At 51.4% G+C, this 26,071-nt stretch overlaps 1 protein-coding gene across 3 annotated transcripts; it reads right to left on the bottom strand.

The window, feature by feature from the left end:
- On the bottom strand, positions 1 to 24,370 carry WDR45B (WD repeat domain 45B). Of its 3 annotated transcripts, XM_043585477.1 has the most exons (10): positions 24,117 to 24,370; positions 16,687 to 16,761; positions 11,010 to 11,111; positions 7,577 to 7,664; positions 6,478 to 6,572; positions 3,962 to 4,152; positions 3,327 to 3,412; positions 2,557 to 2,658; positions 1,723 to 1,844; positions 1 to 1,364 (listed from the first exon to the last, which is right to left on the bottom strand). In XM_043585477.1, the coding sequence occupies exons 1-10, from the start codon at positions 24,181 to 24,183 to the stop codon at positions 1,258 to 1,260; spliced, it is 1,035 nt and encodes a 344-aa protein (XP_043441412.1). In that variant the 5' UTR covers positions 24,184 to 24,370; the 3' UTR covers positions 1 to 1,257. The 3 variants fall into 3 exon arrangements, with proteins under 3 accessions (XP_043441412.1, XP_043441413.1, XP_043441415.1); XM_043585478.1 differs by lacking the exon at positions 16,687 to 16,761 and having other exon boundaries at positions 24,117 to 24,299; XM_043585480.1 differs by lacking the exons at positions 6,478 to 6,572; positions 7,577 to 7,664 and having other exon boundaries at positions 24,117 to 24,301.
- Positions 24,371 to 26,071: the final 1,701 nt, after the last annotated feature.

Raw genomic sequence — 26,071 nt, forward strand, 5'->3', positions numbered from 1 at the left:
TACGACAAAATTAGTCACTTTTATTTAAAAGAAACATTACAAATAAGTGCAAAATTAAATTTCATGATTAAATACACACAAAAGTATAACATGCATACTTTACACTGAAACCCACATACAAAGTTAGTTGATTACATGACAGTAAGAGAACAGGCAGAACAGAGAGCTGCTCCCGCAGACGTTTGCTACCTGAAATCAAAACCGTGAAGTTAGGTTTCTTGAAAGGGAATTTCAGCAAATTAAATACATACTTCTGGGAGTACTAACAACATAGAGCCCATAACCTGTGTTAGTTACCACGTTAGAAAACGGTACCGCGTGCCTTTCCTTCCCGTTAGTGTACTGCTACTCTCCCCAACGACCGACCGACTGACCGACCGACCCGAGGCGACGGCCAGGGTCTCCGGCTCCCGCCCAGACGAGGCCTGCTTTGCCCAGATGCCCAACGCTTCCCTCCACCTCCTCCGGATTCCGTGAAGCTTTTCTCAGGGACTGATTCTGAAAGTCTACACGTTACTGCTCCCGACACACAAAAGGGACACTCAGGAGACCGCAGGGCACACACAGTGCGCTGCTCCTGCCTCCATCCCGACAGAAAGACAGGGACGCGGGCACAAGCACGCGCACAGCCACGCCACAGGCTCACGACAGGCACGGAGACCAGGACGCGGGCTCACAGGGAGATGCCCACCCTGTGTTCTCCAACACGGCTGTGTCTCTTCGTGTTCAGACAGGAGAAGGGATCCCCTTCTCCTTTTCTAAGGCAAGCTGCTGGTATTATTACTCTATTGAAAAATCTGGTTGTAATGTAAGAACTAACATTTACACGGTTGCTCATTTCCCCACTACAGACTCAGTAAAAACGATGGAATCTGTTGCCAAAACAAATTTCGATTTGTCCACCGTTTTCTCAACCCAGTCCCTATGTGTGTACGGAGCCCCCAGGTGCACGGGGGGAAGAGGCGGGGGGCGCGGCGGAAGCACGAAAGCATCACAGCTGAACTAAAGCAAACAGGCCAGCAGCCGGGCCCGGGCTGCTCACAGCCACGTGAGTGTCTACGCTGCCTCGATGATTATTCCTTCTTTAATACTGGAAATGGGAAGCCCTGCTCAGGAAAACAGACAACCACAGAATGGCTTCAGGACCAAGGTCCCCGGGCAGTCCTGCCGCCGGCACCAGCCCCAGGAGTCTGAAGGGCACACTCAGCGCTTTGGCGGCGGTCGGCCGTGGCTGTTGATTGCACTCCTGACGGAGAGTCACAGCTTGTCATCGGTCATTTCTAGAAACTGCGCGTAGACGTCCCGGATGCACTCCCCCTTGGGGTTGAATAGGAATTTGTAGTAGCTGCCGTCTGCACAAATCGCTGAGACAGAAGGAGACCGTTTTACTCATGTGTTTCTTCCCTCCAAGTTCAAAGCAAACAGACCTCACTGAGAGGAACTGTGAACGGCCCTGCTCTGAGCAGCCGCTCAGGGTGACTGTGGCCGACAAGGGACCCCGTTCCTGGCTGAGCACACACGTGGCCAGGAACCCAACCTGCTCTAGGGTGGTTTGTGTTTCCCACTTACGTGCGGAGGGGGAAAACCTTGCCCCCACATCTTCCTGGGAAACCCTAGAGGGCAGGGGGCTGGTGTCCCCCTACACAGCTGTGCAGACCCTGAGTGGGACCCCTGCGCCCCAGGAGAGCGAGCACGGGCCAGCCAGCGCCAAGGACCACTTACCGATGACGGCATTTGGCTCTGTTCCAAAGGCACAGATGCACGGAGAGCCTGAGGGAACCTGAAACTTGGAAAAACTCCACTTGGAACTGAAGTACTTTGGAAGGAAACTGGCTGAGGCCAGACTAGGAGGTGAGGGGACACAGAAAAGGGAGGAGAGAAAAGGCAGTTATGTTTCCATGACGAAGGTGAAACATGGCTCCCATACAGCCCGAACCCAGATACTTTAAATTCTACTTTTCCGTTTAGTTTTACTTCTCGCATGAAAAAACTAAGCGCTTCCCAACGGCTTAAGATAAACCCGGAAACCATCAGCACCAGAAGGCGCAGGTGTCTGCGGCCACTGAACGGATTTGCTGAACGTGACAATAGCCGCCAGGGCGCAGGTCCGAGTTCTAAACCACAGGAAAGGTGACTGGATCCTGGTCACACACTAAGCAGCTAAAGACAAGCAAGCAGCGATGTCCCTTTTAGCATCAGGTACTGCGGACACTTGAACAGTGAGCGGGTTAGGGACACCAGCCCCCAGCAGTCGGAATCCCGGGTATAACTTCTGACTCCCACAAAATTTAACTCAGAGCCTACTGGCGACCAGAAGCCTTACCGATAACAAGTAAGTCAATTAACACGATTTGTACGTTGTGTGTATTACTGTATTCTCACAATAAAGTAAGCCAGAGAAAAAATCCTCCAGAAAAATGCACTTACAGCCCTATGCTGTACCCGTGTGCACGTGGCCCGCACTGACTCTCAGGGTGTCAGGTGGGTGGTGGATCGGGGCTTCGTTCCGAATGGGCCTGAGGGAGGGACCAGTCCTTTCAGCTCTGGGAAACCTACCTGGACTGTTTATTCCTTTTTGGATCTTCGGCAGCAAAAATGTGCACTGTGCCGTGGTCACTGGACACGCAGATGAGGGACGCATCCGGATTGAAGTTGATGCTGCAGAGAAATCAGATGAAGCTCTGGTTTCGTGTGGATGCAGCGGAGCCCGGCCCCAACCACAGCGCCACAGCACGTGAGCTGGTGCCTTGAGCCTTCCGGAATGAATTCCGGAGAGCAATGTGAAGCACCAGCACCCCCGCCCGCCACCCCCGCCCCGGTGCTCTCCGTGGGACCACCCAGCGTGCCACAGCTGGGCCCCTCCTTGGGTGCCAGGGAGGGGAAGGGGCTTCCCGTAAACCCACCCTGAGGCACCCCCCCTGCCCCTGCCCGCCCGCCCCCCCCCCCCCCCCCCCCCCCCCCAGCTGGAAGGGCCGTGAGAGCAGACAGGAGGGCCCGCCACCGCGGGGCTGCATGGACACATGCCCTGAGTTCATGTAAGAAGTCCATGTTTATCTCACAGACCCGAATGCTGCTCAGCACCTGCCAAGGCCACAAATGCAAAGAAAGAACCACCCACGCGGGGGACTGCCACCGCAGTGCCACCAACACCACAGGGTGCCCGAGTGACTACAGGGGAGCTAACAAGGGCTCCGGTGTTTGCCTTAAAAGACCACAGCTTATCCTAGAGAGAAGCCGGAGCAGTGATGGGCTTTAGTCCTGACTCCCTCAGCCACACAGGCCCCGTATCGATGAGGTCGACCCTGGGCAGTGATGGCCCTTCTTACCAATAAATATTAGCTGCTTGGGATCCTCTTCGCAGTTCCTGGATCAAATGCCCTGATGAGGTATCAAATATTCTTATAAGGGTCCCCTTTGAAAAACAGCGAAGCGTTTTATTGTCATTCACAACTTTTTAGTTTTTTGAGACGAGTATCATACTCACAAACCCATCAGCCCATACAAGCCCTTCCCAAACCCCCCCACATGTAAAACTCAACCGGCTCCCTCTGTCCTGCTGGAGAATTCGTTGGTAGCTGTCCAGCCCGAGAGCACCGGGTAGGAGCCAGCCCCCTGGGCACCAGCCCTCCACTAACCCCCCGCATCTCCCGCCCTGGCAGATGCCTAAGCGACTGCCACAGCCAGGCTGACCTGCTCCTGGAGCGGTCAGTTCTGTGCCTAGAGATGCCACCCTCACCAGGACTCCCGTGGCCAGCTGGAAAAACTAACGCTAACTGCTGCCAAACAGAGGAGGCTTCACCAGGTAAAAGGCGTTTCAACTGCAACGTGATTCCTGAGAGAAGGCGGCCGAGAACCCACGGGGAAGGGCCGATTGTCGGCGGGGCCCACAAGTCAGGTCCCCGGAGTGCAAGGGCCGCTGCGGCAGGCACTCGGCCCCGCCAAGGGAGGGACACACGCTTACTTTCTCAGATGCGGTTGCAATTCTTGTTCCCTGCAGGTTGAGCGCAACGCAGCTCAGGACGCCCTCGTGGGCAGGAATGTCCACGGGCGGCTTCTCAGTGCTGGCCAGGTCCACGAGCTGCACGTGGCCCGTGTGGGTGCCCGGGAAGGCCAGGAGGGAGTTGTTACTGTTGGGGCACAGGACGCAGAGGCCTGATCGGAGACGGAGAAAACCCATCAGGGACTGATGACTCTAAAAGCCACCACTTTCCCCAAAGAAAACGTGCTCTCTGCCCTGTAGCTCTCAAGAAAAAACAGTAAGACTTCTCTATGGGTTTCCATTTATATCAGAATCACAAAATCTTTTCACTGTAAAGGGTATCAGAAGACAAAGCTAACTCCTGCGAGGCCGCCTCTTAACTGGAAACATCTGCTGAACTTGTTCTTGAATAAACTCTGTCAAATGTCTGTCTTCCGTGGTGCCAGCTACTGACAATGCAAAACCGTGAAATCTAAAACCTCCATTAACAATTGCATAAAACAACCAAAAAACTTGGGGATAAGTTTAACAGTGCCTGTATGAGACACTGCAACACGACGTAAAAGAAAACCAAAGGTCTGACAGACGGAGAGAGCCTGATCTGATCTACTGCGGTCACAGCCACAACCTACGTCCCCCTGCAGGGTCGCGTGGTCACAATTACAGCCTCTGCAGGCTTCCTGAAGAAAGGTGATACTGAAAGTTATAAGGAACAGCAAGGCCAAAGAGTAGCCAAATTTTCTTGTAAAACAAGAACAAAATCGGAAAACTCACTCTGCCTAATTTTAAGAATTATTTTAGAGCTGCAGAAATCAAAGCAGTATGGTACTGGCTTCAAGACATACCACTGGAACAGAATAAAGAATCCAGAAAAATCTTACACTTACGTGAGTAACAAAAAAAAAGTCTTCTTAACAAATGGCACTAGAAACTGGATATTCACATCGAAAAATACAAATCTGGGCCTGTGCCTCATGCCATACACAAAAAATGGATTAAAGATATAACTTAAGATCTAAAGTTCCTAGAAGAACATGTAAATGAAAACTTTGTTTTGCACAAAACCACAGACCAGCTGAAGTTATCTGCAGAAGTGGTAACAAAGAGCCTTATCTAGAACGTACAGAGAACTACAACTCAGAAGGTGAGGAGAGGAAGTGAAGACCCCTCATAAAAGATACCAGAATGGCGATAAGCCACATCACCGTCCTCAGAGAAATTTAGAGGACGCCGCCGGAGACACCATTACCAGCCCCAGGCTACAAAGAGGGACACAGACACGTGCCGTGCCGAGGCAAGGCCTGCTCCAGCTGGAGCTCTCCTGGATCACCAGTGGGGACGCCAGAAGACACAGCCAGACCGTACCTACGGCGGACTGCACCACAGTGCTCTTCAGTATTTAGCCAAGAGAAATAAAACTCTACCTCCACGCAAAGACTCGTACGTGAACACTCACAGCAACTTCCGTCCGTAACAGCCAACACACTGGTGTGGATAAACAATCTGGGATGTCCACACTATGGAATGTTACTTAGCAAGGAAAACAAGCATATCTACTGAACACATGGAGAAACCCAAAAAGTACCGTAAGACACCAAGCGCATCTGAAAAGGCACAACTGGAAGGACAGGTGGGCAAGGGGACCGCCTGAAGAAAAGCTTTTGGGTGACGGTACTAGTTTGTCTGCACTCTGGTGGTAGTTACACAAGTGATTACAATGACTAAATATTACCAAATAATAAACTTGAAATGAGTGAGCTTTAGGGGTGACCATGTGGTTCAGTCGGTTAAGCACCTGACTCTTGATTTCGTCTCAGGTCATGATCCCCTGGTTTGTGAGATCGAGCCCCATGTCAGGCTCTGTGCTGAGCGCGGAGCCTGCTTGCAATTCTCTGTCTCCCTCCGCACCCTCCCCTCTCAAAAATAAATAAGCATTAAAAAAAATGAATGAGTTTTGCGTGTATTAGACCTCAATAAAGCTAGAATTTAAAAAACCTAAACATTTTAAAAAGAAATTAAGATGCTATAACGAACAGCAAAGTCAGTCACCTGCAATCCCTGCTCCAAAACAAAGCAGGGAAGAAAGTCCCTCAGAACTCAGTAAAACCCCAAAACCACGGCCCACCAAGGAGCTCCTGAATGGCTGGCAACGACCGTGAAAAAATCCCTCAACCTCCACTCCCCCACTGCCCTGCCCCATGACTGTGATACAAGAGGGTCTCAGAGGCACTGCCTACCAGGCCAGCCTCTGGAGTGAGCACGTGGCCGGGAGAGCCTTCCAGGAGGAAGTGGAGTGGACCGAGGGAAAGGGTGAAGAAGGAAAAAAAGAGGAGCCTGTGTCCGTCAGGGTTCGCCCGATGTGCCTCAGGACCCATCTCGCCGGAGCAATGCCACTCAAATAAAGACCGGCCGGAGGACAGGGCACCAAGCACAGGTCTGCGTCCACCTGGACGGAACGTGAAGAAGCCGATTCCCATCGCTGACTCTGAATTTCTTACCTTTAGGGTTATAGCAGGTTTCAAAGACATGCAACTGATGGGGATTATGTGTAAATGTAAACACCTTAATCATGGAGTCCAAAACAACCACAATTCTGGAAAGAAAAAAACAATCAAGATTCCTATTCCCAAAAGTGAAACTCAAGCATCCTGTGACTTCTGTTCTTATCATTTTGAAGCTTAGAACAAACACCACATACGAAAGTATCCCTCTTGAATCAGAACCCCTTGCAGGTGTGATCTTTGGAGGTCACCAGTGAGCACCGAGGGGTGTGGCAGGCGCTGACGAACGAGAGCCTCCTACCTGGCTGCAGGCTGCCCAACGGACCTTTCTGAGATTTAAAGACATTTTTGGATAATATTTCACCCAGAGTAAGAACCAAGTAGCAATCACAGGGCAGAAATCATTTCTCTATACGCTCTTAGATCTGTCTTGACAATTTAAAATGTTGGAAAGATCCCTATTTGGCTCCAGTATTTGCATTATTTAAGGGCCCTAGAGACCAACATTCCTGGAGGTCACAAACCTAAGAGTCCAGGTCTGACAGTCGCTATCGCATTCACTTTGTTCAGCACCTCTGCCCTCCCACACTGAGGATATGAATCATCCCACATTAAGATCCAAATTAATGAAACTCCAGTAAGAACTTCTCTGTTCTCCTGAGGGCCACGAGGACAACAGCTCAGAGAAGCGACTTCCAACAGGTAAGATCAACGTCACCTTCTCACTGGGGAGTCACCCAATTTTCCTTTACCTTCAAAGGGGACATTCACTGAGGCAGCCTTTGGAAAAGCTGGACTCAGAAGGGGGCAAGTCCAGGCTCCCCCTGGTTCCCAGTGGGAACATCCTGGACGGGGACGGGTCTCTGAAGGCCTGAGCGCCACCGGGGACTGCTGGCTTTGTCCACTGACAAACCGCTTCTATGCCAGCCCTGGAAACCCATAAAACTCACACCTTCTTTGCAGCAATACAAATAACCCTACGTCCTTTGGTCATGAACTACCATCATCACATCACACACTTTTTCCTTCAGTATGAAGCATTTTAGACGTTTCCAGAGAAAGCAACTAATCCACTTTTAAAACTTAGCAAACCTACCGATCTCGCCGCAGTTTGACTGCTTTGACTTCTGTAGAAAACTCTATTTCAATAACAGTCTTCTTTTTCAGGTCATCCCAGATCATCACTGAAATTTCAGAGAGAACTTATGGGTACACCAATAAAGGGAGGGCACTCTGAAGGGGTCCTTCCCCCTCATTCATCTCCGAGCAGGTGGACGTGCCGCTCTCCTGGTGCCCGGTCACACACGGCCGGACGCCTGCGCTCCACCACTCGCCACGCTGTCTCTGGTAGCAGGGTGTTCACGCACCCCCCCCCCCTTCCCTTCCAGTACCCGGCCGGCTCCACACCACCCCCTGCAGCCAATCTCCCCCCGCCCGGCCCTTGTGTACACGTACGCACACAGACACGCACGCACACATGCACATGTACGCACAGACACGCACACACACCTCCTCTGCCAACCGCACCTAGTTTTCAGGTGAACTTCCCCCACCCTCGGTTCCACTGGACTGAGCCAAAAGCAAGCCCACCCACAGTTACTGCTCAGGTGCTAGACACACACCTGAATCAAGAAAAGAAAGGCTTCAGTTTGAACAGATGAAAAAGCAGGGCCAGGGATTTCTCTCACCCCCACCCCACCGTGCCTGCTTCTTCTCACACCGCGGTGCTTTATGATGTACTAGCCGTCTGCATCCCCAGGGCCAAGGACACGTCCAGACCTCTGAGGAGACAGAGAGCGGCCAGCCCTGTGCCGGGGAAGAGGTGGGGGTACACAGACAGTCTCCATCTCCTCCATTGGTCTCTTGCAAAGCTGTCTAGGAAGGTGTGAGGTGAGGGAAAGTAAGCTTTCTCAGTAGGTCACGGGCGGGCCAAGAGTGGAAGGGAAGGAATGTTCCCCCGAGGTCCTGACACCATGGCCAGCTCGCGTCCTGGAGGTGGAATTCACATGGAAGTTTTGCCAGAGGGACTCAGTAACCTCAATTTCAAATCAAGAGAAAACACGTAGAACTACCAAACTTTCGTCAAATTATTCACTAACGAAGAGGTTAAAACTAACCATTCAATGGGGCGCCTGGGTGGCTCAGTCGGTTGAGCATCCGACTTCAGCTCAGGTCACGATCTCACGGTTCGTGAGTTCGAGCCCCGCGTCAGGCTCTGGGCTGATGGCTCAGAGCCTGGAGCCTGCTTCCGATTCTGTGTCTCCCTCTCTCTCTGCCCCTCCCCCATTCATGCTCTGTCTCTCTCTGTGTCTCAAAAATAAATAAACATTAAAAAAAATTTTAAAAAAAAACAAAAACAAAACTAACCATTCAAAACTGAAGCAGATTTCTGTTCTTACTCCTTTCAAATACCATCTTGGATTGGTAAATCCCTTCACTTAACAAATCCTGACAGTGGGCTCCTCCTCAAAGGGCAAGGAAGCAGCAGCACGTTAAGTGGGACAGAAGCTCAGTCAATGGACTCACCTCACTGAAAGAAGAGCCTCCTGGGAAAAGGGCATGTCTACTCTTGAACTCATAAAGCAGGTCAAGAGTAAACTTTTCCTGGTCTGCAACCTAACACCAAAAAGCCTCTGGCCCAAACCAGACAGAACCCAAAGATGAGCCACATCAAGGGTGTCACAAATCCACATGAACTCTATTTTCAGAAATTTCTCAGGGTGCCTCAGCGGCTTCATTGGTTGAGCGTTTGACTCTTGATTTCGGCTCAGACTATGATCTCGAGGTTCGTGGGTTGAGCCCCACATTGGGCTCTGTGCTGACGGTGCAGAGCCTGCTTGGGGTCCATTCTCTCTCTCTCTCTCTCTCTCTCTCTCTCTCTCTGCCCCTCCCCTGCTTGTACTATCAAAAATAAATAAATAAAACAGGGGCGCCTGGGTGGCGCAGTCGGTTAAGCGTTCGACTTCAGCCAGGTCACGATCTCGTGGTCCGTGAGTTCGAGCCCCGCATCGGGCTCTGGGCTGATGGCTCAGAGCCTGGAGCCTGTTTCCGATTCTGTGTCTCCCTCTCTCTCTGCCCCTCCCCCGTTCATGCTCTGTCTCTCTCTGTCCCAAAAATAAATAAACGTTGAAAAAAAAAATTTAAAAATAAATAAATAAATGAATAAATAAATAAAACAAAGTTAAAAAAAAAATTTCTGGAAACAGCATGAGAAAGGCCTAGGGCCAGCAGCTTGATTTCTCACTCACAAAAGGAAAGTGACCAGACCCAACGCCCTGAGCAGTGAGAAAAATCCAAAGACCTGGGTTGACGTTCAATTCCCCACGGCCTCCAAGGGTTGTGAGCTGCCTTCCTGGTGTGCCGGAAATCTGAAATGTTCTGTGCAGGATTTTGCATGTCTGTCTTTTAATATAGTTCCCGACAGCAAAAGGTACATCCACTAATTCTGGAGTTCTTCTTCCGTCCTCCGAGCTCCTGACTCAAAAAAGCAAAAAAAGCCTCCCTGATCTGCCTGAACAGCAAGCACCGTGCAGTCTCAGCTAGAACTCTCCCGGTCACACTGTGGCCACCAGTCTGCTCCAGTCCTGTCTTACTGTGTTTCACAAACATCCTTCATGTTTTAACACCATGTGTCTTAATGTGTAACTATGAAAGTATTAAGAGTAAATTCAGGAAGTAATTTTGACATTATTGACAAAAAATTCTTAATCTTACAAAAGCGTAAACAGACCAAGTTCTTTTTAAAAAAAAATGCCTTCAGCACTCTACAAAAAGTAAATTTCAATTCTACTCAAAATTTCACAGGGCGCCTGGGTGGCTCAGTCGGTTGGACGTCCGACTTCGGCTCAGGTCAGGTTCTCATCACCTATGCTGACTGCTCGGAGCCTGGAGCCTGCTTCGGATTCTGTGTCTTCCTCTCTCTCTGCCCCTCCCCCACTTGTGCTCTGTCTCTGTCTCTCTCTCTCTCAAAAATAAACTTTAAAGCCAGACTTTTACACTCCCATTTCTTTGCGCACACGCGCACACACACACAGGTTTACATACGCACACAGGTTTACACACACACCAAAACAACACCCTTCAACCTAGAGGCAAGGGCCAAGGTGGTTTTTGTTCTACATGGCAACAAAATCAATGTTTCTGTGAGTCAGTGGCTCTTTGTAGGAAAAATAACCTTACCACACTTTGCTTTAAAAAGAACTCGTAACATTTAGGATACCAACCCACAGCTGAATGCTCTGAACGAAATGGGGTCCAGAGGCACAGCACGACCGTACGTATTTAGCCGACGTTAATCAACAAGCATGTGCTTTTTGTTGATGAGAACAAGTGACCCTTGTCACACACTTCCCCTGGGAGTGGCGGAGACAAGACTCACTCTTTCTAGATGATTCTTGTTAGCGACCAGTCCTTCATACTTCACAGGCTACCAGGGAAGAGCAAACATAGCCACAAACACAAAGATGTTCTAGACAGTTCCAGACATCACTACACGTGAGGCATGGTTAGGAAGCACACAACCACTTTACCTTTGTTAGGAGGGTATTTTGGCTTTTTCCCACCACCGACTAAGGCTAAATAGTTGCAGCGAAACAACATTTCAACATGGCCGACTCCTCCTTCTAGAAATTCTGAAATGATAGTAAAAACAGGTTAGTACGTGGATCTTACAATTTAAAAAGAGACAAGTAAACGGTGCAGATGTAGCAGTCGGCATTTACATATCTGACTGTATGTGTCTGTACAGAGATCTCTGATTGCTGTCAGCGACCAGATGGGTGGCTGGTGGGGACAGGGAGCGAGCCGGGGGCTTTGGACTCCTCTCCGCAGCCGGTCCCCATGAGCCACGCTTCTGCTCTAAGTGCGGAGCACACAGCACCCTAACAAGCCAATGCACCAAAATGTATGAAATGTCTAAACTCGTATTTTAAGGGGCAACAAGACATTTAAGCTCTAAGAAAACACACTAATTGCTTTCATACAAAAGCAGTTTACCACTTTAAACACCTCTTCCACTGAAGTCTCAAATGCTCAAAAATGTCTGTGAATTACATGAAGAGGAAACTGCCAGCGGATTTTCAGAACTCCTCCACAACAGAAGAGGATGAACAACGCTTGCTCAGGGAAGGCGATGGGGACCTGCTGAGAGTCTGGGGCTCACAGAAGCAAACCCCACTCTGGACCATTTTTTTTTTTTTTAACGTTTATTTTTGATAGAGATAGAGCACTAGTGGGGGAGGGACAGAGAGAGAGGGAGACATGGAATCCAAAGCAGGCTCCAGGTTCTGAGCTGTTAGCACAGAGCCTGACACGGGGCCTGAACTCACAAACTGCGAGATCATGACCTGAGCTGAAGTCAGACGCTCAACCGACTGAGCCACCCAGGCGCCCCTGGACCGTTTCTATTACAGAACACAACCAGCCCATCCAGTTCTCTCCAGCTCTCCACTCTGGTCAGCAAGGACCGGAGCTCCTGGCACTGTGAGGGCACAGCAGAGGGCAAGTGAGGAATCAGAGCCTCTGAAAGTCAGAAGTTAACACAAGATCAACTTCTACCTGCTCAGTCATGGCTTTTCAAGATGATTCCTAAGCTCGTCAGCTCACTCTTGTAAAGTTCAAGGCCTCGTAGAAACCCTAGAAAGGACGAACTATCTACTTGATGCTCGGATCATCAACATGGGATTGAACTGCATGGGTCCACTTATATGCAAATTTTTTTTTTATAAATACAGTCAGATACTGTAAATGTATTTTCTCTCATGATTTTCTTAAGTTTTATTTATTTAAGTGATGTCTACAGCCAATGTGGGGATCAAACTCATGATCATGAGATCAAGAGTTGGATGCTCTACTGACTGAGCCCTTCTTACGATCTTCTCAGTTAACATTTTCTTTTCTCTAGCTTTACTGTATGAATACAGTGCAGGATGCATATAATGTACAAAATATGTGTTAAATTGACTTTATGTTATCAGTAAGGCTGCTGGTCAACAGTAGACTATTATCAGTTAAGTTTTTTGGGGGGTCAAAAGTCACATACAAATTTTCGATTATAGGGGGGAGTGGAGTGTGTGTGTGTCATCACCCCTAACCGTGTTGTTCAGGGTTAACTGTAATATATTTATACAAGCATCTGGTGTCCTTTTTCTAATTTTTCCCCTTCAGATAAAATCCTTTAGGTATAATTAATGAGTCAAATATGTGAAATGAACACATTTGGCTAAATGACCCTACAAAAAGATCCTACCAACTTAAACTGTACCGTTAAGGTTATGAGGCAAGGTCATGGAAAGGTCTGCTTCTCCACACCTTCAGCAAATCTACACGCTAACTTGCTAACACCCCCTCATGGTAATCGGTTCACCCCCCTCCACTTCCCGTGCCTCCCGTTTCCCTCTAGGCCCTTCATCTCGGGACGTGCTGGGGTGACCACATGAGCACGAAGTCCATGTGAACTTCTGTGACATTAGACAAAAGCAAGGATTAAGGCCCCAACACACTGTCAGGTCAGGCAGGCTGCTGGACTGGGTAACGTCGGGAATTGTGCACAACAGGTCACCTCTTATTCCCAAATACTTGGTGGGTCACACTCCTATTCACGACTGTACCCCCAGCCCCAGCGTAGCACCAGACACTGGAAGGCATCTGACCACCACCCACGGGGCCCAAACACAAGCAGCCCTCACCTGCACTCCACCTCAGGCACGTGGTGTTCTTTCTAGGTCTCTGTCTCCTCTCTACTTCCCCACTTATGGCTGCCAACATCACATGTGTGAACACTGGTCACAGGGAGGGAACAGCGGGCGGCACTGCAGATGGGAAATCCTCTGAGCCCTCTGCCCACCTTGCAGACTGTGCAAGCTCGCTAAGCATGAGCCGTACAGGTTCCAATCATGTCCACATTGCGGGACAGTTGTGTTTCCAAATGAATAGTGAAGGTAACTTTTCACTAGTACTCCGTGTCTCTATAAATCACTCACTGGGTACCATATTTTATCCAAATTTATCATTCTTGAACCTTCTTTCTAGCATACGCTCAGATGTGAATCCGAGTCCTACACTGGGACCCCACAGCATTATTATGAACACCCTCCCTGGGGCCCCACGGCCTTCCTGGAATGAAGCAGAGCCGCAAACCCGCCACTCCAGGTGTGAGACGCAGCACCTACAACACACGCCTGGGAGGGACGGAGGGAGGGGAAAGCTCCCAGTCCTTGCCAGCAGTGGGCACACCTGGAAGGGCCAGGGCAGGGCCAGTCTCACCTAGTCAGTGCCAGTCACACTGGAGGTAAGGCCGACAGCCCCAATGGGGGGGGGGGGGGACAGGGAGGGTGTGACCACTAAAATGCAGGCACACTTCCTTCCTCCTCATTGAGGAAAGGAAACCACCAAGATAAAACAGGAACAAGGTCCAGCCTGTTTTCTGTTGAGTTGTAAGTTGCCAGAAATGTAACAGCAGACCAACCGACAAGTGCACAGGGGTGGGGTGGCTTCATTAAAATACACCTTGAAGGGGAGCCTGGGTGGCTCAGTTGGTGAAGCATCAGACTCTTGATTTCAGCTCAGGTCATAATCTCACAGTTCGTGAGTTCGAGCCCCACATCGGGCTCTGCATTGACAGCATGGAGTCTGCTTGGGTTTCTCTCTTCCTCTCTCGGCCTCTCCCTCATGCTTGCACTCTCTCTCTCTCTCTCTCAAAACAAACAAACTTAAAAAATAAATAATAGGGGCACCTGGGTGGCTCAGTCAGTTAAGTGTCTGACTTTGGCTCAGGTCATGATCTTGCAGTTTGTGGGTTCAAGCCCTGCATCGGGCTCTGTGCTGACAGCTTGGAACCTGGAGCCTGCTTCAGATTCTGTGTCTCCCCCTCTCTCTGCCCCTCCCATGCTCACGCTGTCTCTCTTAATAATAAATAAACGCTAAAAAAGTTTTTTTTAATTTTTTATTAACGTTTTATTTATTTTTGAGACAGAGACAAGAGCATGAACGGGGGAAGGTCAGAGAGAGGGAGACACAGAATCCAAAACAGGCTCCAGGCTCTGAGCTGTCAGCATGGAGCCCGATGCAGGGCTTGAACTCACAGACTGTGAGATCATGACCTGAGCCGAAGTCGGACGCTCAACCGCCTGAGCCACCCAGGCACCCCAAAAAAGTTTTTTTAAATAAATAAATAAATAAATAAATAAATAAATAAATAAGTAAGATGCACCATCCAAAAACTGTCCCATAGTTCAGCAGAGCAGCAAGAGGGAATGATACATGCCGTCAGCACGAACAACAACAGCAAACCCTTCTAGAACTCAGACTCTTAGATAGTTCCTGTCTACCTTTTTATAAGAAATCCTGAATCTGTTATAAAAGTTTCAGCAATTAGGAGACAGCTGTCAATATACTGCTAATGATTCAACTTTGAAACTTTGAACTCCAAGTTTCTGGGTCACTCTAAGTAAAAAGTATCCTGAGATGTGCAAGTCAAACTGCTTCAAAGTACTTTGTAACTATTTATCCATACAAAGGAGAGTTGTCTTAATTCACTAAGCAACCAAAAGTAAGTAAAAGTCAGAGACTTAGAAGGCTGCCAGGAGACTCCCATCACCGGCCTGGACCTCTTGCGGATTCATTCTCTAAGAGCTCACTACTGCTGGGCTGAGAAATTATGAGCACAAGCTTACACAGCAATAAATATGTGTGCGAGGCACTCCTCTGTGCATCTTAAGCCTTGTAATTCAGTGATCTTCACAATAACCTTAGAAAGTAGACAGTTACCACCTTAATTTCACACAAAGAAAGTGAAGCCAGGAGAAGGTGAGGCACCTGCCCAAGGCCACACAGCCGCCTAGTAAGGGGGGCAGAGCCAGATTCCACCTCAACAAGGAGGGTCCGGTATCTAAGCCCTTACCTACCAGCCACACTGTCTTTCTCTAATAAATTAAAGTCATAGACCTCCACTTATAAAATGAACTCCTAGACAATAAAGCACCACTTACTGTCTTACATGGCAGCGTAGTCGTACAAAGACTGTACTTGACAAAGGGATTCCATTGCCGGAAAGATTTCTGGAAATCCTTGGTGTTGGGTTATTAGTTGTGAAAATGGAAGGGGGGCTATCTCGTGGAGCACCAGGATACAGGAACTTCCTCTTACAAATAAGAAACAGTTCTAGCGGCAAAAAATCTAGCATCTGCAATGAACGAAAACCAAAACCCCAACTGCAGGGAAAAAAAGGGACGTTTCTCATTTTCTATGATTTGTCCGAGATTTGTTCATCTGTCGGCAGTGCTTGATTCTCCCAGCAAGTAAAGACCAGGAGACACCAAAAGCTTAAGAAAAATACACTGGGGGAAGAAAAACTGAAAAAACACTCTACCTGTAAAATTAACATTTTTTCCTGTCAAACAATAAAAAGACCATTATCTTAATATTACCAATAGAAGTCCTGATTCTATTTAAGTTCACTTAGAAGCTTCTGAAAACTTGTATTCCACAAAAACATAATTTAAGGCACTGAAATAAGTAAACAGAAGCAACTATAATTTGTTGCTACAGATAATATTTCCTCAGTGGTCACTTATCAACAGTTAGGCATCGGGACGCCTGGGTGGCTCAGTCGGTTAAGTGCCACACTTCAGCTCAGGTCATGATCTCACGGGTTGTGGGTTCGAGCCCCACATCAGGCTGAGCTGACAGCTCAGAGCCGGGAGCCTGCTTTGGATTCTGTGTCTCCCTCTCTCTCTGCCCCTCCTCTGCTTGCGCTGTCTCTCTCTCAAACATTTTAAAAAATAAAATAAATTTTAAAAATAAAGAGTTGGGCACCTCATGTGCTGAATCCAACCATCGTGTGAGCTGTCTGCAATTTTACGCTCAGCAGGACGAGTGAAGACAGCCTGCATCAAGCACACTGTGCTCGTCAGGACAGCCAGCAAGGATTGAAGACAGAGCAGACACACACGAGTTTCAAAGTTCACATTCGCCAGAGAAACCAGCGTCGGGCCACACCCGGTGCATCACCGCTGGATCCTGGCCCCACAGAGCTGGGCACTAGTGGCAACTTGAAGAAAGAAGAGGACAGCCCCATCCAGGCTGACGCAGGGCCAAGAACCTCCTAGCTACCTCCCAAACCAGCCCCTCCCCCATCGGTAAGGGGACATGTCGATTCTTTGAAGGTTAGAAAACAGGAGAAACCAGGAAATGTCAGTCACTCCTTACCTTGCTTCTCTTTTTCTTTCAGTGGATCAGTGTTATAGACCCGGAATCCGTTTTCCATCCCACACGCAAAGCATCCTGAAGTGTGAGAAAGGCCGGTTAATCATCTCCAAGGGGTCCCAGCTAAGCGCCCTGGGACTGGGACCGAACCGGCAAAAGCAAGGGGTCCAAAGAGAGCAGCCGTTCCTAAGAGCTCCCGCAGATGCTCTGACCTCACGGGCGCAGTCTGCACACGCCACAACTATCTTCCTCAGGGCCGTGCGCACACGCGCGTGCGCACACACACGACGTGCACAACCGAGCACGTTTCCAGCCTCTCATCTCACTCGATAAAGAGCCTCCGGAGTCCCTCCAACGTCCCGCTGCAGGGTTTTCTTCCCGAAGGCCAGCTCCGCCTGAACTCCTGGTTCCATGACAAGTCGGCCAGCTGCCGCCACGGCACATTTCCAACACCTGCCTCTCGCTAACTAACGCTCACCGCTGGCCTCCCCATCCTGCACACCTGTCTCCGGTGCTGTCGACCTGGAGAGGCGAGGACAGAACAATAAAGTCCACGCCTCCAGGAGGACAGCTGCAAGCGGGAATCCCAGCAAGCGCGGACACTCCAGACTGGAGCAGGGGCGTGGACTTCCAGAAGGTGGCCTGAGGTCTCCCACGACCTCCTCCCACCTGTAGACAAGCTGAACCCTTAAAATCCTGTCAAGGTCACTGTGAGTCCAGATCACACACCAGGTTGTTAATGGTGCAATTAACACCAACTAAAACAGCCAACGTGGTAGAAAACACCAAGTAGTAAGTGGGTGTAAGGGCATGGGAACTCTCAACCTGGTGGACGGCAAACCAGCAGAACCGCTCGGGAAAGCTGTTTGCGCCAGGTACTACAGTCGTCAACTCTGCTCCTTGGCGGATATACCTTGCAGAAATGACAACATATGTTCACCAAAGGCATGCATTCAACTGTTCACAGCAGTGCGATCATACACCATTAATAGCCAGAAGCTGGGAACCTACCTAAATGCCCCCCTCAATGGTGGACTGAATTAACTGTGATATATTCACACACACAAAAACACTATGCATCAATGAGAATGACCTATAGCGATACGCAGCAATGTGGAAAATATCTCACAAACATCATGTTGAATAAAAAAAAGTCAGGAATAAGGGGAGTTTGGGTGGCTTAGTCGCTTAAGCATCCGACTTTGGCTCAGGTCATGATCTCCCGACTCATATGTTTGAGCCCTGCGTCGGGCTCTGTGCTGACAGCTCAGAGTCTGGAGCTGCTTCAGATTGTGTGTCTCCCTCTCTCTCTCTCTGCCCCCTCCCCGCTTGCACTGCCCCTCTCTCCCTCAAAAATAAACGAACGTTAAAAAAAGTGTTTTTAAACAAATCAGCAAGAATGATGTACAGAGACAAAACTAATCTAAGTGGCTGGAAGTTAGACTGAGACAGTGGCTGGAAGGATGGCCAGGCGTTAATGGTCCAATTATGTTCAGGTATGTTCAGTTTCTTAACCTGGGTGCTAGGTTCAGTTTGGAAAGTCATCAGGTGAAGACAGGGTACGTGCACTTTTCTGTAAGTACGGCATACTTCAGTGAAAAGTTAGAAGGAAAAGTATTCCGAACACCAAAAGTTGGAAACCCTCTCTGAGAAGGCCAGGCATCATCCTTGCTGTCTTCATAGGCCTCTTTCCCAGAGAGGAACCATCAGCCCAACAGCTGGTGACCCCACACACCCTTGGGTTAGCTCTAGTGGTGCAGAAACAGGGCGTCGGGATCCCTGAAGGGCATTCTTCTATAGACAGGCGCGCCTTGTTTCATTTTGCTGCACAGACATTACGTTTCTCACAAATCCAAGATCTGTGGTGACCGTGCCTCAAGCAAGTCTGTCAGCACCATTTTTCCACAACCTTTGCTGGCTCAGGTCTCGGTTTCACATTCTACTAATTCTAGCAATATTTTGAACTTTTCCATTATTGTATTTGTGATGGTGACCTGTGACCAGTGATTACAAATCACCAAAACTCAGATGATGGCTAGCATTTTTTAGCAGTGAAAGACTTTTGAATTAAGGCATGTACGTCGGTTTTTTAAGACATAATGCTACTGCACGCTGAACAGACTACAATATGGTGTAAACATAACTTTTAGAAGCACTAGGAAATCAAACATTCATCTGACTCACTTTATTGTAACAGTCCCTCTACTGCGGTGGTCTGGGACCAAACCTGTAATGTCTCGGAGGTGTGTCTGCACAGACTACTTACGTACAGCCCACATGCAAACACACCCCTATTTCCTGTAACCACAGTGAAGTAGCCCAAGGAAGTCAATCTGTGGCCTCAGGTCTAGGTCCAGGCAGAAGCAAGTGCTATATGTAGACAAGGGTACATACTCAAACATTTGTGTTTCCCAAAGGAATAGAGAGAAAAATAGCCAGCCAACTTAAAGAAATGTACATCTCGACACTTAAGAGTCTTGAAGAACACAGTGCAAATTATCTTTAGAAGTTCGAATATTTAAAATCATGAATGCCCATTTAAAAATGTTTTCTTGTTCACCTGAAATGAATGTAACACTGTGTGTCAACTATATTTCACATAAGAAAATTAAACAATGATTTCTAAGCCAAAAGTTGCAATGAGAGTTTAAAATGCTTAATGAAAATTAGGGGTAACTGTACGGATCAGTCGGTTAAGCGTCGGACTCTTAGTTTCGGCTAAGGTCACCACCCGGGGTTCCAGCCCTTATACGGCTCTGTGCTGACATCGCAGAGCCTGCTTGGGATTCTCTCTCCTTCTGCCCCTCCCCCATTTGTATTTGAGCTCGCTTACTCTCTCTCTCTCCTTCCGTCCCTCAAAATACATAAACTTTAAAAAAAAATCGTGGGGGCGCCTGGGTGGTTCAATCGGTTGGATGACCCACTCTTGATTTTGGTTCAGGTCAAGATCTCGCAGTTCATGAGATCGAGCCCCACATCAAGCTCTGAACTGGCAGTACAGAGCCTGCTTGGTATTCTCGCTCTAAATAAATAAATAAACGTAGGGGCGCCTGGGTGGCTCAGTCGGTTGAGCGCCTGACTTCGGCTCAGGTCATGATCTCACAGTTCATGGGTTGGAGCCCCGCACTGGGCTCTGTGCTGACAGCTCAGAGCCTGGAGCCTGCTTCGGATTCTGTGTCTGCTTCTCTCCTGCTCGCTCAGTCTCCCTCTCTCTCTCTCTCTCTCTCTAAAATAAAATAAACATTAATAAATAAGCAAATAAACATTAAAAAGATAGATATTGAAACAAAAATACTCAGGGGCGCGGGGGGTGCTCAGTTGGTTAAACATCCAACTTCAGCTCAGGTCATGATCTCACAGTTTGTAGGTTCGAGCCCCCCATCGGGCTCTGTGATGACAGCTCGGAGCCCGTTTCGGATTCTGTGTCTCCCTCTCTCTCTGCCCCTCCCCTGTTCACATTCTGTCTCTCAAAAACAAACATAGATTAAAAAAATTTTTTTAAGCTATTCAAAAGTTAAAAACCAGCGTAAGTAAAAACAACGTAATAAACTCAATTATCTGGCATAAATTTATATCATAGAGAATTAATCCGAAGATAACCAGAAGTTTAAGTGTAAGGCTTTTATTTTCTTCAAAAACACTAACTTTACTTACAAACTGTTACAATGAAATGAGCTGGGTTTACAAAAGGGTATTTTTTAGGCAACTGAAATAGATCCTTTTAAGAGCCACAATTGTATTTTAAAAACAATCTTTGGGGCACTTGGGTGGCTGAGTTAGTTAAGTGACTTTTTTGGCTCCGGTTATGATCTCATGGTTGGTGAGCTCCAGCCCCACATTGGCTCTGCTCTCTCACTGCAGAGCCTGCTTAGGATCCCCGGTCTCCCTCTTTCTGCCTCTTGTGCACGCGCGATCTCTCTCTCAAAAATAAATAAACGTTAAAAAAAACTTTGATGAAATCTTTATAAAAATACTATAAACTTCACTGGTTTCTTAAATAGTCAGTACCATGAGTCTCAATTACTATACTGAAACGTAACACACAAACTCCTCACCCCACAGCAAGGCAAGTGGGCAAGAACGATCCTCTTGCACTAAATGACCTCAAGTCACCCAGCCTTCTTGCTTCTGTAAACAGGAAAGGCGCGGCACAAGTGTTTACAGTTACCTCTCCCCTCCCTCACTACTGGAGGACCAACTCTTTCCACTGCAGACGGTTTTGAAGAGTTGTTGTATCACTGTTAATTCCGTACAGAGCTCTCGGTGGTTATCCAAACCCATTAAAACCCTACTGGCCTCGTCTGGTAATCAAACCCCAAAGCGTCCAGCCACATAACTGTCCAACGTCCGACACCTGACCGCAAACTCAAGCCTCGTTCCTCGGGAACACGTTCTTCCACAATCCGCGCAGTCCTGCCCGCTGGAAACCAGCACTCAGCCCACAGCACACACGCCCCCACCATCCACCTGCCACCTCCTCCAAGAACCCCTCCACGAGCTCAGAGCCAGCTCCCCCCTCAAGAACCCCTCCATGAGCTCAGAGGCTGGCTCCTCCCCAAAAAAAACCCTCCACGAGCTCAGATACCAGCCCCCCCCCCCCACCAAAGAACCCCTCCACGAGCTCACAGGCCAGCTCCCATCCCAAGAACCCCTCCAGGAGCTCAGAGCCTGCTCCCCCCCTCCACCAAAAACCCCTCCACGAGCTCGGAGACCGGCTCCCCCCCCCCAAGAACCCCCTTCACGAGCTCAGATACCGGCTCCCCCCCCACCAAGAACCCCTCCACAAGCTCACAGGCCGGCTCCCCCCCAAGAATCCCCCCACGAGCTCACAGGTCAGCTCCCCCTAAGAACCCCTCCAGGAGCTCAGAGCCTGCTCCCCCCACCAAGAACCCCTCCACAAGCTCACAGGCCGGCTCCCCCCCTCAAGAACCCCTCCACGAGGGGCGCCTGGGTGGCGCAGTCGGTTAAGCGTCCGACTTCAGCCAGGTCACGATCTCACGGTCCGTGAGTTCGAGCCCCGCGTCAGGCTCTGGGCTGATGGCTCAGAGCCTGGAGCCTGTTTCCGATTCTGTGTCTCCCTCTCTCTCTCTGCCCCTCCCCGTTCATGCTCTGTCTCTCTCTGTCCCAAAAATAAATAAACGTTGAAAAAAAAAATTAAAAAAAGAACCCCTCCACGAGCTCAGAGCCGGCTCCCCCCACCAAGAACTCCTCCACGAGCTCACAGGCCGCCCCCCTCCAAAACCCCCTCCACGAGCTCACAGGCCAGCTCCCCCCCTCCAAGAACCCCTCCATGAGCTCACAGGCTGGCTCTACCCCCCCCCAAGGAAACCTCCAGGAGCTCAGAGACCAGCTCCCCCCACCAAGAACCCCCTCCATGAGCTCAGAAACCGGCTCCCCCCCTCCAAGAACCCCTCCACAAGCTCACAGGCCAGCTCCCCCCAAGAACCCCTCCATGAGCTCAGAACCAGCTCCCCCCACCAAGAACCCCTCCACAAGCTCACAGGCCAGCTCCCCCCAAGAATCCCTCCACGAGCTCAGAGCCTGCTCCCCCCGCCAAGAACCCCTCCTCGAGCTCAGAGACCGGCTCCCCCCACCAAGAACCCCCTCCACGAGCTCAGATACCGGCTCCCCCCCCCCACCAAGAACCCCTCCACAAGCTCACAGGCCAGCTCCCCCCAAGAACCCCTCCACGAGCTCAGAGCCTGCTCCCCCCGCCAAGAACCCCTCCAGGAGCTCAGAGACCGGCTCCCCCCACCAAAAACCCCCTCCACGAGCTCAGAGACCGGCTCCCCCCCCCCACCAAGAACCCCTCCACAAGCTCACAGGCCAGCTCCCCCGAAGAGCCCCTCCACGAGCTCAGAGACCGGCTCCCCCCACCAAGAACCCCCTCCACGAGCTCAGAGACCGGCTCCCCCCCCCACCAAGAACCCCTCCACAAGCTCACAGGCCAGCTCCCCCCAAGAGCCCCTCCACGAGCTCAGAGACCGGCTCCCCCCACCAAGAACCCCCTCCACGAGCTCACAGGCCAGCTCCCCCCAAGAACCCCCTCCACGAGCTCAGAGACCGGCTCCCCCCCCCTCCAAGAACCCCTCCACAAGCTCACAGGCCAGCTCCCCCCCCCCCCCACCAAGAACCCCTCCAGAGCTCACAGGCCGGATTCCCACCAACCCCCGCCACCACCACCAAGAACCCCTCGACAAGCTCAGAGGCCGCAACCAAGCTCGCCCTCCTCCCACACACATCTCGGGCCTACTCCCACCGCCCACCTGTGACACCACAGTCGACACCTGTGGACAGGTCGGACCTGACCCTCAGCGCCGGGCAGGGCGGGGGCGCAAGGTAAACACGCGCCGGCCGCAGCGAGGCAGCACCGACTACTGAAATCGAGTTTCCCAAAAACGGGGCCTACGGCACTTTCTCGGGTTCCCCTCAGACACAAAACTTGCGAAGCTGCCACGCAAAAGCCCTCGGGAGCGTGTCCCCGGGCGGCCGCTGTCACCCGGCTCCTCCCGGAGGCAAAACCCTGGCTCCGCAGCGGGGGCAGCTCCGCGGATCCGAGTTCCTCCCCGCCCCTCCCGCCCGCACCCTGCGGGCCTTCCCGGACGCGGCTGCAGGGCTGGCTTAAACCACCCAGGGGGCCTCAGCGGGACTCAAAACCGGAGGAAAGCGCGTCCCCCCCCCCCCCCCCCCGGCTTCCCCGACAACCAAGTCCTTTGATTTCACTCGGCAAGACACGCCGGGGTAGCTCACGGGCACGCTCCCGGTAATCGGACCGGAAAGGCGAGGGCGACCTCAGCCCGACCGGGCCGCTGGGCCGCGAGAATCGTCGGGAGGCCCAAGCCCGCAGCGGACAAGAAAGCAGGCGTTGTCAAGCCATCACCGCTTACGTGGAGACCCTAAACGAGTGCGGGAAAGAGCGCGGAGTTCCGAAGCAGACCCCAGTGTGCGCCGTGAGAAAAGCCCCGGGTAGCCGAAGCCGGTGGGAGCCCGCAGGGCCCCGAGCGAGTGGGTGCGGCCGCCGCCCGGAGCTCCACGGAAGTCCGGAGGGGAGCGACACCCCCCCCCGCCCGGGGTGCCGCCTGGGGGAGGGGGCCAGTGGGGACGGGGACTTCAGGGGAGGCCAGGTCAAGGGGGGCGAGGGTGTGGACGTGAGGGAAGGGGACCGGCCGGGTCGGAGGGTGTCGGGGGAGGGGTCAGACCCGGTGAGGAGCGTCCGGGGTGGGAACGTGCCGAGCTGGCCGGTGTTCGGGGAGGGCCGGTTGGGCCCGGACGGGGGGGGGGGGGCCTTGGGGGAGGGGCCCGGCTGAGTCGGGGGGGGGGGTCGTCGGGAAGGGACCTGGCCGGGTGAGGAGCGTGGGGGAGGGGCCGGCCCGATCCGGGGACTCCGGGAAGAGGCCGGGTCGGGGCCCGGGCGCGCGCAGGGGCGCCCTCACCGTGGTCCTGGTTGAAGCCGGCGTAGAGCAGCCCGTTGCCGTGAGGGTTACACGGCAGGAGGTTCATGGCGCCGCCGCGAAGGGTCCGCCGCTCCTCAGCGCCGCATGTCCTCGGGGAGGCCGGGCGCTGGGGTCCCGTCTGGCCCGCGGAGGCCACCGCGCCGGAAGCGAGGGGCGGACGTGCGTGCGTGCGCAGCCAGGGAGCCGCGGAGCGCCGAGCGCATCCACCTGGGCCGGGCCAGGGCGGTGAGGGAGCACCGAGTGCGTCACGTGCGAGGGGGCGGAGACCGCGTCGGGGGCGGGGCCTGAGCGGAGGGAGGCGGGCCTGGGCGGCGGAGAAACACGTGCCGGCTTGGAGGCGATCCGAGGGCAACCCGCCTAGGAGGGAAGGGCGATTCACAGAGGCACCCGCGCCCCTCGCCGGCCTCCAGCAGGCAGGGCCCACCCCACAGGAATCATATAAATTAAGTGTAAGAGACTTTTTCTTTTAATTGAAAATATAAGTAAGTAAAAATAGTAACAATGCATTATAGCAGAGAAGGGAGGGCGGAAAGACCGAAGGATGGCCACTTGATGAGAAGGCTGAAATCAGAGCCATATGGCCACAAGCCAGCCGGTGCTGAGAACTGCCACCCACACCCAGGAGCCAGAAGAGTCCTGGAAAGGGTTCTCCCCAGACCCCCCAGGTCACGAGAATGTGCCAGCTTCTTGCTGGAGCCATCTGTTTATGGCAGCCCTAGGGAATCAGCCCGTTGGTAGCTTACAAGTCTTCAGGCAGAAGATGGGAGATGTGGACCAAAATGAGTGCCGGGACCCTCACTGACTCCCCCTCTTAAGTGGCGGCGGAGGTGGGGGGCACGTTCTCACCTCTGGGGCACAGACTGGGTTTTGAATCAGGGATGGAGGGCCTAGGCATTACATGTGTTACGGGGAAAATTACATTTCATGTTTTAACAACACAGGCCACAGAGAGAAATGCAAAGAACCTCGGAATACTCTGCGTGTCCCTGTGAGCCAGGGAGGGTCTCCACTGGGGATGGGGTACTCTGCGAGGGGTCTGGGTCTATTACGGGTTATTAAAGGGTTTTTTTTTTTTTTTTTTTAAGGTGGAATACTGTGCGAGGCCAGGGGGTTAGACACCTGTGGAGAAACAAGCACACGGCGTCCCCACGCAGGGACAGACTGCGGCGAGCACACCACGTGGCGGCACAGAGGCACGAAGGCGAGCAGACAGAGCCATTTGTGTTGAGCATGAAAAGCAAGTTGCAGAAGCACGCCTGTGGTGTAAAACAATTTACACAAAGCTTAAAATAGCAAACTGATTAGCCCGTTGTTTAGGGGCAAGTACCTACGTGGGTGCTGGAGAATAGAGAAAACCAAGGGCATGGTTTACCCAGAACTGGAGGTACTGGTGGGCAACAGAGTGATCTGCAATGGGTACGGGTGTGTGTGGCTGGCTGAGTAATGGCTCCTCACAATGACGATGCCCACACCCTGATCTCTGCAGCCCATGAATGTGTCGCCTTATATGGCAGAAGAGATTTTGCAGGACCTTCAGATGGATTGTCCAGGTGGGCCCCAAATGTAATCACATTTGAAGAGGGACACAGGGGTGTCAATGTCCCTGTGGAGACAGACATTGGAGTAGTGCAGCCAGGAGCCAAGGAATGTTGGCAGCTTCTAAAAGCTGGAAGAGTCGTGGAACTGATTCTCTCCTGGAGCTTCCAGAAGGAACTGGTCCTGGCTGGTTATGGCAGGCACAAGACACCCAAACACAACAGCAATAGGAAACTATTACAACATGCAGAGAGCTTTTGGGGTAAGGTTATTTCATGATAGGGGTGCCTGGGTGGCTCAGTCAGTTAAGTGTCCAACTTCGGCTCAGTTCATGCTCTCGTGGTTCAGAAGCTGGAGACCCATGTCAGGCTCTGTGCAGACAGCTCAAAGCCTGGAGC

The sequence above is a fragment of the Prionailurus bengalensis genome, chromosome E1 (genome assembly GCF_016509475.1).
Source record: "Prionailurus bengalensis isolate Pbe53 chromosome E1, Fcat_Pben_1.1_paternal_pri, whole genome shotgun sequence".
Classification (NCBI taxonomy): domain Eukaryota; kingdom Metazoa; phylum Chordata; class Mammalia; order Carnivora; family Felidae; genus Prionailurus; species Prionailurus bengalensis.